The sequence below is a fragment of the Equus przewalskii genome, chromosome 8, assembly GCF_037783145.1.
Source record: "Equus przewalskii isolate Varuska chromosome 8, EquPr2, whole genome shotgun sequence".
Classification (NCBI taxonomy): Eukaryota; Metazoa; Chordata; class Mammalia; order Perissodactyla; family Equidae; genus Equus; species Equus przewalskii.
This window is the reverse complement of record NC_091838.1, coordinates 74,283,510-74,298,117: the sequence shown is the minus strand read 5'-3', so window position 1 is coordinate 74,298,117 and position 14,608 is coordinate 74,283,510. Positions and strand designations below refer to the sequence as shown.

General features: G+C 37.9%; 1 protein-coding gene across 13 annotated transcripts in view; it reads right to left on the bottom strand.

The window, feature by feature from the left end:
* Positions 1–14,608, bottom strand: part of EFR3A (EFR3 homolog A) — a 103,748-nt gene that overhangs the window by 63,670 nt on the left and 25,470 nt on the right. For 9 of the 13 annotated variants that reach the window (XR_011543523.1, XR_011543525.1, XR_011543524.1 and 6 more), the window contains one exon: positions 3,580–3,656. Coding sequence is in view for 2 of the 13 variants with exons in the window: in XM_008515524.2 (XP_008513746.1) it covers positions 3,580–3,656 (77 nt within the window). In the remaining 11 variants the exon portion in view is untranslated. Of the gene's footprint in view, positions 1–3,511; positions 3,657–14,608 lie in introns of all 13 variants that reach the window. The other 4 variants (XM_008515527.2, XM_070632049.1, XM_070632047.1 and 1 more) reach the window with 1 other exon arrangement.

Sequence of the window (14,608 nt, the reverse complement as noted above, 5' to 3'; positions counted from 1 at the left end):
ACATAACTTTTTCAAGAAGTTAGTTTTCCCCATTTAGGCAAAGCATTTAGATACACCTCCATAATCAATGAATTACTCTAACACCTTCCTTTATAGAAAAAGAGCTCAATTAACTGCATTATATAGAGAATGAGATGTATTTTAGTGAAAACGTTTCAAAGAAAATTTGTTTCAAATTAAAAATTTTAAATGTTATATTGTTAAGCCTATTTTACTCCTCTATACATACAACAGTGAACATACTGCTTTTCTTTAATGATTCAGAACTTGCTGATGTCACTATAAAGTTTTGTTGTAATTAAAGAGAAAGTATTAAGAATTATAGGAATTGATGGTGAGCCAATGCTTTAAAAAAACAACACCAGGTCCCTGATATGGGATTACCAAACTGTCGTCTGTCTCTGCCCTCTAAAAGGTGCCATGCAGTGGCTCTAATGATTCTCTCCACCCTCATACAACCATGAGTCAATCATCGCTCTAGACTTCTTGGTCATACATAGTCCAAGTAACTAAACGCTATTTAGGATTGTTGGAAGAGGCGAGAAAGGAGACAGAAAAACTATGTTAGGTGGTGAATCGACAACTAAAAATCTTACAAATTTGTTTTCAACTTCAACTGGCACCTCAATGTTCTCTGGCTATTTTCCTATTTCTCCAGTGGAGTCAATCTCTCATATTTTGTATCTACTCCATTTGCCTCAAACTTGCTACTTTGCCATCTCTCTTCCTCTCTGACATCAAATGAGCTCTTCTCCTTCTCAGAGAAGACGGAAGCCATCAGCTTAGAATTTACTGGCAAAAACACCCCTGCTCTCACTACCTTCTAGACTAGTGGTTCTCAACCAGTGGTGACTTAGTCCCCCAGGGAAACGTCTGAAGACATTTTGGGTTGTCATAGCTGTAGGAGGGGGTTACTGGCATCTAGTGGTAGAAGCCTAGGATACCAATAAACATCCCACAATGCACAGGATAGACCCAACAGCAAGAATTATCCGGATCAAAATGTCAATTGACCCTAAGTTAAGAAACCACGCCCTAGGCAAAGTGAGAGCCCTGTCTTTTCTGTCTAGGAGGAACTGGTTTGCCTGTGTTCCCACTGTCTTCCGCACAAGGCCCAGGAGCTGGCTCCAACAGTTAGCCTCTCTCATGCCTGGTTCTTTGACCTCTCCCTCTGTGTTGGTTCCTCCATATCATCATTTAAATACGATTGCATCTCATCCACTTTTTTTCATTACTTAACTTTATTAATAATTGATATACAATAAACTGAACCAAGCATACATAATTTGAAATGTGATAGTTTATGTGTCCATGAAACCAACACTAACAAACAAGATACAGAACATTTCCATCATTTGCAAAACATTCCTCACGTCCTTTGCAGTCCATTCCTCCCTCTCCAGGCATGACTGCTCTGCTCTTCATCACCATAAATAAGCGCGCCTCAATGGAATCACACAGTTCAGCTCCTTTCACTCAGCTCACCTCTCTGCCTGGGCACTGTTCTCTAGTTCACCTGGATAACTCCTACTTGTCCTCCAGGTCTCAGTGCCCCCCAGAAAGCTTTCAATGTGCCCTCCAAACATCCTTCCCAAGTTTGGGTGAGATGTCCATCCTACATGTTCTTTTAGCTCACAACCCTTCTTTTACTGTTTTTGTCATACTGTTCTTCATTCATTAAACAAATACCAATCAAGTACTAACCATGTGCCAGGCACTGTGGTAGACATTAGGGAAGCATCAATGAGCAAAGCATTGCATTCACTCATTTAATCCTCATGAGCACCTTACGAAATAGGTACTATTTATAATTTCTATTTCATGATGAGAAACTGAGGGACTTGCCCAAGATCAGTGGTTTAGTCATTCGTCCTCACTAGATGGCTCTATGACATGTAGACCTCTGCACTCTGGGCACCTACTATCAGACACATTTTGGACATGCCACAAGATTTTTTTGCTTGTTTAATAAATTAAAAATAAGAAATACGGTCAATTGGGTTATGGCTGCTATATGTTATATGGTTCACATAAATTTTTTATTTTTTTAATCTTACTTTACATATTGCTATTTAAATAAATGTTATCTAAATATATCACAAAAATAAAGCCCCTTTCTGTAATCATTTACCTGTCATCATTCCCATGATCAAAAGTATTGAAAGCTCACTCACTGCCTACAAGTTAAAGTGGATTAAGTACACACCTTGTCTATCATTCACATTCCACATAATCTGGCCTCTACTTTATCTCCAGTAACTGTACGTCCCAGATGCCTCAGGGAAATGATTTGAATATTCAGTCTATTAAATAATATGTCTGAAATTTCAAATAAGAAATCGTGGTCAACACAATCACCACCCATTACGCTCTATAATTAGCGACACAAACCTTCATTTGCAGGTTCTTGATCTCAAATGTATCTCGTGCTTTCCCATGTCTTTTCTCTTCCCGGCCCTCACTTTTAATGAAGAGACTAATCACTACTTCTCCAGATGGTATACATCCTTCAAAGCTCAGAAAATCTCATTTCCTCTGAGAATGCTTCCCAGAGATTGCCAACCCAGTGATACCTCCCTGCTTTCCTTAACATTTTACTTACTGATTTATGCATTGCAACTTAATATTTGTCAGTCAATGGATGGAAAGCTCCTTAAAGGCAGGTACCACATCTTAGGGTTTTTCATATGCCACAAATTATCCAAGATAACTGATTTAACTGATTAGCCTCCTCTAAATAGCTGAATGTTTAAATCAGATTTGATTAAAAATGAGACATATCATAAATCACAAGATATATAAATTAATGTTAAGATAACCAAAAGATTTCTATAGTTGGCTACTTTTTAAAATGAAGCAAATTCTAGAAATCAAACCCAAGATTTTTTTGTTCATATGCATTCAACACTAAAGGAGTCTTAGAAAATTTAAGACAGTGTCAAACAAAATCATTCAAACAGAGTTGCTTTGAAACCAGTAATCTTCCACAATAAAGTAACCTTCATAAAAAATTTAAAAACATTTAAGTAAAGGAGAACAAACTCTGTGTGGAATATTCTTCCTTTACTTACTTCTCAATTCTCTTCTAAGAACTGTGTGGCCAACCCTATTTATTCTTTGGATCCTAGCTTAGATTTCATTTCCTTCAGGCCTTTCTTCTCCCAAGCCCAAATCAGGTATCATTCCAACCTACTCCAACTGCCAATTTAGTTGTCTATGAGCTTGGTGAGAGTAGACAACCATGTCTGTGTTCACAGTTGTATTCGTAGCATTTCGTAAAAATAATGTGGCACTAGTTCATACATTTTTGATGAATTCCTTAAATTTAGGAACTATACAGACAAAACAACATCATCTATTTATCATTCCAAATTTATGCCTAATCTATGAAAAGGATATGAAAAGTAGATAAGCAAGCATGGGTCATTTAAAAGTAAAAAGAGAAGTATAAAAATAGCAGTGTACATAACGAGATTTAGGGGTAAAAGTAGAGAAATGAAATTAGGGAAACCTTAGGGAGGTCAGCAGGGGGAAGGATGGGTCAGCAAAAGAAGGATCAGGAGATGGAGATCAAATTACTTTTGGATCTTCAGGGAATATGTTGTCCACCAAGCGTTTGTATCGAGGACGCAAAGCAGAACAGCAGCAACACACCCCTGTTCAAAAATAAAAGCACAAAGTACAGAGATTATTCATAATGTAACTGACCTAGCAATTCACATTTCTGAATATTATGGGTTATTTAAAATAAAGAGAAAAAGTTCAAACTGCCACAAATAGAAAAAGGCATGCAAATCAAATTACTGATTAAGAAATGAACAAGTTAAATTTCTTCTCGCCTCCTCAAAGACACTAGGTCAAAATGAATATACTAATGAATCATTCCAGAGTTCCAAACCCAATTGTTTTAGGTTATACACACACACACCCCGCCTCCGCTACCAACTCATCCTATAAAGCAAATACACAATCCGCACCCCTCTTTACTCTCCTTTCTGATCTCTTCCCCCACTACTCTCTACCGTCCCCCCGCTTCCACTCCCCACCTGGCCAAATCCACTCAGCTACAGCCACAATGGTCTTAAAATAACAGTTTGCGCCTGGTGCAGCTGGGGAAAACAGTTAATATACGTATCTTCATAATGTATCATATAAGGAACTACAAGAGAGGGAGAAACAACCTCAAAGGAAAGTCCAGGAATTTCAAAAATGCCCAAAGGCTGCTCTCTATATTTTCAGCTGTTGGTATCTTGGAAAGAGCAAGGGATTTGGATGCAGAAGGCCTGGGTTCATTCCAATTCTTTCACTTAAGTGGCTACATGACCTTAGGTAAAGCACATCAGCTATCTGGAAAGAACTATGTAGGCGGGAGGGATCAGTTTTCCTGTTTTGCAAACTAACAACTTAATAGGAATGTTGGTCTTGAGCCATTATAAAATTATTCCCAAGAGTTATGAAACTGGGGTCTATGTGTCTCTGTGCAAGTGTGCATTTGCATGTATTCAGAAGTCAAAATATGCTATGAGAGAACACCTGAGCTAGAAGTTCAGAGAATTTGGATCTAAGCAGACTCCTACGACTATCTCATCAAGTAACATTATGCAAGAGACAACTTCTCCAGCTCTCACTTTGCTCATGAGTATGCATCATTCATGCATGTAGTCATATACCAAATGTCAACAGTGCCCAGCACAGGTCAAAACAAATAAAATGGAGTCCAGATTTGCAGTAGAGCAGAGCCATTAAAGTAAGGATAAAAACAAGACAGAATTAAGATTTGTACAGCATCGTTGGTGAGCATAAAGCACTGTGCATACATTCTTTAACATTTCCAGCGAACTAGTAAAGTATTATCATGACCACTTTACAAGAGTGGGAACTGTAGCAGAGCAGACCAAGTAACTTGCTCAACAGTAACGGCTGGGTAAGAATCTAGTGTCTAACTCTGAAACCCATGTTCTTTCCACAACACCACAGATATTAATTAGGTCAAGTTAGTCAACATCCAAATACCTTACCTGCACCTACTATGCGCCTAGCACCATGCTAGATGCCACGTTTACAAGAAAGTAAAAAAGAAACAAGATCCCTGCCCTTGAGGAGTTTATAAACTGTTATAAAGAAATAGTGAGGGCCGGCCCCATGGCCGAGTGGTTAAGTTTGGGCGCTCTGCTTTGGCGGCCCAGGGTTTCGTTAGTTTGGATCCTGGGCACGGACAAGGCACCGCTCATCAAGCCATGCTGAGGCAGCATCTCACATGCCACAACTAGAAGGACCCACAACTAAAAATACACAACTATGTACTGAGGGGCTTTGGGAGAAAAAGGAAAAATAAAATCTTAAAAAAAAAAAAAGAAACAGTGAGTAATTCAGCAGTATATACTTAGGCACTATATACTAATAAAATAAAATATTATCCACTGTTCAGCATGTTCTGTACTTTAATAGAAGGAAAAAAATTCTAAAGGGTCCATTAGAAGATTGTTCAGATTAACTAACACCAAAATACCTGAAACTCTTTTAGAGTCCAAAGGAAAATACAGGTCTGATTATTAGAAAGAACAAAAAAAAAAAGGTTAACAGCCAAGTAAGCAAAAGTCATATGCCTGCATCTACCACAATTAATATGAAAGTACTTCATATAAACATTAATACACTGAAATAAATTAAAATCAAATGTGCACTGAGTGGTTAACTTATATAGGGCAAAGAGCTAGGTACTGCAATGACGACAGAGGCCTGTAATCTGATGAGAAGATTAAGATGAACACTTTGCTAACACTAATGCAAGGCCAATATAGTAAATTCAAACTGCTGTCTGGGCAAAGAGACTGGCAATGGGACTGGAAAACAAGTCTCAATGCTTCAAGTTTCCTATCAGAATGGTAAATTATGTTATTTTCAATAGGTAAGAGAGAATTCTTAATAAACTAAAGTTTCACTGATGTTGACACTTCCTGATATTATACACTGCTTTTAGTTTAAAGAGGCTTCAAAACAAACCTGGGGGCAGGGGGAGTTAGGGTGAGGGCTTGGAATACACACAATACCAGTCCCTACTTTCAGGAAGCTCAGGTCTAACCGGGAAGACAGATGAGTAAAAAGACAAAATGCCAAATAGGCAGCATGGGGTTAAAGGGCACGGGCCCTGGAGTCAGACAAACCTGGGGTGAATCCAAGGTCTCTCACTGTCCAGCTGGGTGCGCAGGTTACTTTCTCTTATTTCACTGATGTTTCCTCATCAGTTAAACACATCTAAGAATGTCTTATTCATATTTATTGGGAAAACTAAATAAAATTGTATGTAACGTTTTATTAAGGGTATAATGTATAATAAGCATTCACTAAAATGGTGGCGATTATTAGTAACACTGAAAGAGAGGTACTACGATTGGGGTAAGCCGAAGATATTTGAGAGCCCTTGAGACAGTATTCTCAACAGTGTGAAAAACCTTTGCTGTAAACTAATCATCTGAAAATCACCACCGTTTTATATACGGTTCACAAGCTTTCAAGAACAGCATCACTATCAGGTGGGGTAACTGCCCTTTTGTGAACATGACGTGTGCACCACTATACCAAGCATTTTAAACAGCATTCATCTACTCCTACAGCAACTCTGAGGTGGTTATCATCATCTCCGTTTGATAAACGAGGAAACAGGGGCTTAGGGAGGTCCATTTGTCCCACAGCTGGTAAGGAGGGAACTGAGACTCCAACCCAGATCTGATGACTTCAAAGAGTTCTTGCCACACTAACTTCAAGTACCAGACAATTTCTAAATTACTTTAAACATTGTAGCTTTCCATAAACCATGACCAATGAACATGACTGCAGGAATGAATCTAACAGCTGAGGAATGCACAGCCATGTAAGGAAATAAATGATCACAGTGAGTTTCTCCAGAAGGCCCAAAAAGAAACAAAACAAAAACACCTTCTTGACCACTTACTACAAATGAAAAGCTACCAAATGTAGAGAAGATACATGAAACCAGGTTTAAAAATCTCAATTGACTCAGATTCCTATAAATTATAACATATTTAAGATAAAAGAAGGTTAAAATGGCTGTGGCAATAATAATCACAAAAGAAATGACTATTGACTATTTTAGAAAGAGAATACTGTACTTACAAAAATCACAAGAACAAGTAAAATGAAATCATTGGACCTACTCAGGCATAGAAATGTGGTTGACTCCCTCGTCGAAGTCAATTCATAAGGCTTTTCGAGTTCAGCTGCGGGTACCTGAACATAGTCTTTCATGCTGTAAGAGACTATTTTCTAGTTGATCTTCCTGCGTCCAGATCCTTTTACCTACTGTTCAGGAGGTGCCTAGTTCACTTTACTTGTAATTAATTAGCAAAGGGTACTAAGGTACTGTGACTTACCTAACTTCTTGTTGACATCAAATATAAAGCTATCAATAACTTGATAATATCCACGTCAAATTCTGCTGGCAAAACCAAACAGCTTAAACAAAGATACTATTAAAGTACCTGTATTGCTAGTTTAATAAAAGTAGAGTTTAATACAGTTTAAATAAGAAAATAAACCTACTTATATCTTTTTCCTTAAAGCATTCGTTTAATTTCTCCTCATCCTAACTTCTGATCCCTTCCAACAGACTCCTCACGTGAGTTGCAATGCTACTGTATTTTTGACCTCTTCCCAACTTTTCTCTTTTTGAAAGGAAGAAGTGCTAAGCCTATCACAGAAAGCCTCAAGCAATTGGCAGGCCTGAGCAATATAAATTCTTCCTTTAAATTTAATTCTAGCACATAAAGGAGAAAGTAATCTACTATTCTCCTCCTGTAACATCTGGAACCCAGAACCCTGTTTATAATATACTAGGAGAAGAAACAAGAAGTCTCAAGTGGGACAGCTAAATTATGGGAAAACGGAACTGGGGCATAGTTGGAAAAAGAGAAACTATGAACAAAAAAAAGTACCAGGCTGCATATTATAGTAGTGTACAGACAGGCCTGTAGAGCAATCTTTCAATAAGCTCTCTGAGCCCCAGTCGGTAAACAGTAAAACCCTTCTATCTACCTCTCAGGGTTAGGAGTACTAAATTAATACAAAAAGTGCTTAGAACATAGAAGACGCTTAAAAACATGTAATATCTACATATTTTAGCAAGTTTTCCATATTTCTAAATTAACCATTTCTTCTCCAAGACAATTTCTCCTCCTCAGCTCCCCTAACATCATTCTCATATGTATCCACAAGTGTCTCCTAGTCCTCACCTCCCACAAGAGTGAGCTGTATTGACTTCCAGCACCCTCCTCCTTTGATGGTGAGGTGTTAGAATTAATTTCCAACCCATCCTGACCCAAAGAGGCTTTCATAGAAGGACCTCAGTAGCTGCACAGAAAACCTCAAGGCTAACCTGACAGTAGTATGGATCAGGCACATGGGCACACAAAGGTGCTAGGAGAATTCTGCTTAATGGGGCCAATATTCTAAGTGGTTGGTCCACCAGTGAGTACTTCTTGTTTGTGATGACATATGCTTTCCTATGCAGCTCTGTAACTTTGGGGGTTTGGATAATCAATAAAAACTCCTTTTAAAACAAGCTATTTTACTTTTGTTTTATAGCCAACGATAATTTAAATCCAACTGGAAATATTAATGTCTCCATTATTAAACTATCAATAAGCAAACTATTAATGTCGCTATTAACAAACACCACCATGGCACTGGGTACTTAGGATAAAGTTACCCTCTAAAACAAAAATACTAAGTTACGAACACTGTCACTGGAGATGAAGAATGCTTAAATCCTATTATGGGAACCAATTGTACAACTTTGAATTAGGTTTGTTTCAAGATCTCTAAAAGTAGAAAATAATAATATCTATACTTTCTACATAGCAATTATATTATCTCAATTAATTCTTACACATAATATATTGGGAATTCACTAGCATATCTAGGGCTCACTAAATTTCATACTTTTAAATGGGAATGGCTACAATGACTGGATTTTGGTCCCTTATGCTTTCACTGTATATTTCTATCATAGCCGTGTAACAACTGATTGTACATATTTATATGGACATCTGTCTTTACCACCAGAATATGAGTCCTTCCAACAAACAGCCCATATATCTTACTCATTGTTGTGCTTCTCTGGCATATAGCAGACATTTACAAAACATTTAGTTCTCTCACTAAATGCATGAGGATCCAAAATTCACTACAGATAAAATGAATTTAATAATTTAATATCTGCTCTGATATGCAGTATAAGAATCAAAATAATGATGAACAAAGTACACTGTCCACCACAAAATATTAAATAGATACCAGAACAGTATGATTCCTCTGACAAATAGATGACAATGTCAACTGAATCACTTGAAAAAATTCACGTTTTATTTTTAGGCCTAGTGGAGGCCATCAGTAATCAAGGTGAAAAGAGACCGACTGGTTTTTTTTATTAGCAGATTTTAAAATTCATCACTTCAAGAACTCTAGCTCTGTGGTATCCAAAACCCCTTAAAAGAGTCTGCATTGCATATATTCCCTTCAAGGTTAAAATTAAAAGTCAAGTTACTCATTCAGTTAGTGTCAGAACAAGATGTTCGCTTCATGCAATTAAAAAGATTGAGTAATAGTATAGTCCCACTCACACATACCCCTCCCAAGTGTCAAATGCTTAATATATAAATATAGGTATACATCATACACATATATACATATGCTACACAGAAAGCCTATAAGATGGGTGTTACTCCTGTACTTCGACATGTGTACAGGGCGCTGTGTTAAGAACTATGGACGATTAAAAAGGTAACTATCTGCCTGAAAAGACAAAGGTTTAAAAATCGAATTTTAAAACAAGATTCAGACAAGAATTGAAGACAAACGATACCCAATGTCAAAGGGGCCACATGGCCATAAAGTCCACATAAATTCAGAGAAGAGAGAAAGGACTTCCAGCTCAGTGAAGAGAGTTTAGGAAGGACATGGCACTTGAGCTGAGGGCACCCCTGAAGAATGAGTCGACTGAACTAGAAGGATAAACTGGGGACAGTGAAGGACAATTACAGTCAGAGAGAACAGGGTAAGCCACTCTAGAGGCCAGCACATGGAAAAACCAAAATGCGTTTTCTAATGACCCAGAGCTTAGAAAGGAAGGAACGTGGGAGGTGGCACAAAGGAAGCATCACAAGGGTTTGGTGACTAATTAGATACCGGGTCAAAGAAACAGGAATGAAACAGACTCTTATCTTCAGGAAAGTCTTCCTTTTAAAAGCATTTTAATCCATTAGAGGAGTATTTTATTACACGATTCTTTCCACGTATAATTCTGTACCTTCTCTCCTTTCATTCTCAATTTCACTACTTGTTCTTTATTCCCAGGCACATAAATCTTATGGAAAAGAGAAGGACAACAAGGGCAATAGATGGAATTAAAGCTCCGGTTCTGTTTAAAAGGACAGTCTTCCCGTTGCATTGCAGTGCTTGACTCTACAATAGGGATAACACAGACAAAACCCTGGGACACTCCAAAACTACTCTGAGATGCGGTCCATAGGGAAAAAACAGCTTTTTCTGAGTCAACTAGTGATTGGCCTATACTCAACACCTTTTTCCCACTATGACAATTTTTAAAGAAAAAAATATGTAGTAGACATTCTCCTACTTACAAATAGTCAATTTATAGATTTTTACCTGGATTTAACATTCCTGTATGCTATCATACTTAAGAGAAAAAATTAAATATTACTCAGCAGATTCACCCACGGACAAAAGTAATAAAATACAGAACAATCCTGGCTTTTAGAAAATGCAATCCTGAAAGACTTCATTTGAAAACCTTCTGGAATCATCATACAGAAAAAAATTACCACAGATATTAAAATCTGAAAATACAGCTCTCTATTCATTTCATCTGATGTTGACTTTGTTTGCAAAACAAATAATAAAGGACCCAGCAGATGACACAGAAACCAGAGTACAACCAGGAAAGAAATGCACTCATGCCTCTGTCCCCGTCGTTAGGACAGAGCGTGTGGTTCATCTCGACTTCTAAGACCATGTCCCTGGACCCTGGGTGCCACAGGAGGTGCTCAGGTGAGGTCTTGGAAGGGGAGTACAGCACTCCTGTGTCCCAATTTCCGGAGGTAAGTAATTAGATAAGGCAGAATTGAAAACTGAAGTAGTACGTGATTCCCTTTTTTATTTAATATATAAACTATTAACTAAATGTTCTCTACAATAATGTCAGCAGTACTGTTAAGAATTACAAAAGGAATCACATTTTTTCCATGTGTAATTGTTTAAAAAAAAAGTATATAAGCAACAACTTTCGTCTTGAATCCAAACCATGGTATTGACTATTATATTGATATTTACTTTGCAGAATTAATATGTTTCGGAGGAGGGGAAAATTATGTAGTGGTTGAAGATAAATTTAAAAATCATGATTAAGGGGGAGAAAAATAGAGGAAAAGCAAATCAGACTACGTAGAAGTTATAACAGAATTGAGAAAAAATTCCTAGACTGCTTTTAAGAGTCGTACTTAAAACACAGTCTAACAAAAACTCTAGTTGACAGAAAAAAAAAATCCTCTAATCTTCAAAAGGACATTGAATGCCCACCTAGGGAAATAGTAGGCAAAGTCATTAAGGGTTCTGACAGTTTCCATCTCTGTAGCATATGCCAACAAATCAATTTTTGGAGCCTTCTATGAAAACATTTTCCACTTCTCAGAGCAAATCTTAGTAAATACATGACAAAGCTAGCCAGAAAGTACAGAAGTATCTTACTTTAAGAAGAAAAGGTGTTCTTCAAAGATAAAAACTGAGATCAATGTATATCCAAATGACTAGTGACAGTTTCCTTTAATTTGGAAGAGGACGAAAGAAACTGGACTCACAACTTTCCCTTTAGTTAGAACTTCTTGTCAAGAACCCGTAACATGAATAAATTTTCATGGAACACCATGGAATACTGTTCTTCAAATGTCTTTGTGAAAACTGTTTTAGTTATATCATTGCCTAGACAATAAGCTAAAGGCCCAGGAATTCTCAACCCTTTCGAAACCATTTTGAAAGGGCAAAAATTTCTTAAGACAGCCAAAACGTTCTACAGTTCAAAACTAAGATTAAAATAAATTAAAAATTCCACATGAAAATTCTCATTAAAAATAATGACGCTACTAGTACTACTCCTCGGAAGACAGCAAAACATGGGGGTCTAGCAATCCTCACGTTAGAAATCAAAATACAGAAAGAGCCACGAACATTAACACAACAACAGGTGAGCTTGCAGAGCCCCTGATGGACCTCGAAGGACAAGCGAAGGTGAGAACTCACCGCCAAATCACTGATGCAGACGGCCTCAAGGCCTGTAACACAGCCTCTGGAGAGTGACTGCGGGTGCTATTATTATGCCAGGACCAGTGATATAAATCTCTTTTTTTTTTGAGGAAGATTAGCCCTGAGCTAACTACTGCCAATCCTCCTCTTTTTGCTGAGGAAGACTGGCCCTGAGCTAACATCCGTGCCCATCTTCCTCTATTTTATGCGTGGGACGCCTACCACAGCATGGCTTTTGCCAAGCGGTGCCATGTCCGCACCCAGGATCCAACTGGGAAACCCTGGGCCGCTGAGAAGTGGAACGTGCGAACTTAACCGCTGCACCACCGGGTGGGCCCCCATAGTGGCATAAATCTTGACCATCCCAGGCAACCCAGGATTTAGGATTATCCTACTTATTCTCTTAGACCGAGAACTGGGACATGTCTAAAGGCATCAAACAAAGTAACCAAATTGTCAGTTATAGCTACAAAAACAGGAAAAGCAGCAACAATCCAGCCAGGGCAGACAGAGAAAGTTAAGAGGAAAAAGAAAGAAACACAGACGACTGGCAAAAATAATAACAACTTAGAGTTTACCCAGCTTTAATCTTTCTGGTATATAATAACTACAACTTTAATATATCAAATAACAAAATCATTTTTGTAGAAAGCTCATTAACTGATAAATTCCCTGGACATTTGTAATTAAATGTTTTATAAAATGCCTACTACAGTCAAGGTACTAAGCGAGACATTGTGAGATGTGTGAATAATTCATAAAACTGGTTACTGACATCAGGACCTTTAAAATATAACAGGATTGTAAGAAATCAATGTAACAGAAAACAAGATAAGTATTCTTTTAGTAAAAATAACAGACAAATGCAAACAAAATCATCATAATGGCAAGTAACTGAATTTACCCTCAGTCTCTGGGTATGCTTACATAAACCTAGTTATGCTGATTTTTCCACCATACTCTTGTCAGTAATACATCTCAAGGGAACAATTACCACCACCCTCAACTTCCCTAAAAACATCAACACTCACAAGTCTTCTACGATGTGAATGTGTTTATTCTCTTATGGTAAAAGGTTACCTCTTAAGAAATCCTACTGAAGCAAACTACCTTTCCATACAACAATGCTTTCCTTCGAGTGCTCCATGAGTCAGCTGGAGAACATCTCCTGGAGCATTTTTTAAATCCTCGCTGGCCCCACCCAGGACTGCCTGAGTCAATCTCTAGGGATAAGATACCAGAATTCCTATTTCTAACAATCACCCCTCCTTCCTATCCTGACCCTCATGCACACTCAAGTTTGGGAACCACTGCTTTAGAGAACCACTCCCCTTGTGTAATGATCTGAAGCACTAAGCACATGACTTTTTCGTATTGTGCACTTTAGGTACTTGGGACGCTGTCCTCATCTAAGCTACGTAATGCATAACAAGCTATACAGGCTGCACTTTAAGATCATCTAATATATTATAATAAATGAATCATATAAAGCTCTAAATATGAGACCAAATGAGTGATAGAAATGATAAATGCTAGGGCATTCAGAAACAACTTCCAGAAGATGCTGACATGATAAAGACTCACTGCTGCCAATAATGTGCTGGTATTTGTGGCTGAGATCTTGAGACCTTCCCCAATACTTTGAAATGCTGTCACCATATCTCCCTGTGGACTAGAGTTTCTAAGCAACTTGTACAAATGAATACTCCGCAAACCCATACTGGAAACAAATCAGGGTGAAGTACTAAATGGCCTTTAAAATCCTAAGTGAAGCCAAAATTGCTGATGAACAGAGATGCAAAAATTCTCACAAAATTTTGGCAACCCGAATTCAGCAATACATCAAAAGGATCATACATCACAATCAAGTGGGATTCATACCAGGGACACAGGGATGGTTCAACATCGGCAAATCAATCAACGTGATATACCACATCAACAAACTGAGGAATAAAAACCAAATGATCATCTCAATAGATGTAGAGAAAGCATTTGACAAGATCCAAGAGCGATTTATGATAAAGACTCTTAACAAAATGGGGAGAGAAGGAAATTACCTCAACGTAATAAAGGCCATGTATGACAAACCCACAGCCAACATCACATTCAATGAGAAAAAACTGAGCACCACCCCCCTGAGAACAGGAACAAGACAAGGATGCCCTCTGTCACCACTCTTATTCAACATCGTACTCTTATTCAATTCTTATTCAACTCTTATTCAACAGAGTACTGGAAGTTTTGGCCACAGCAATTAGGCAAGAGAAAGGAATAA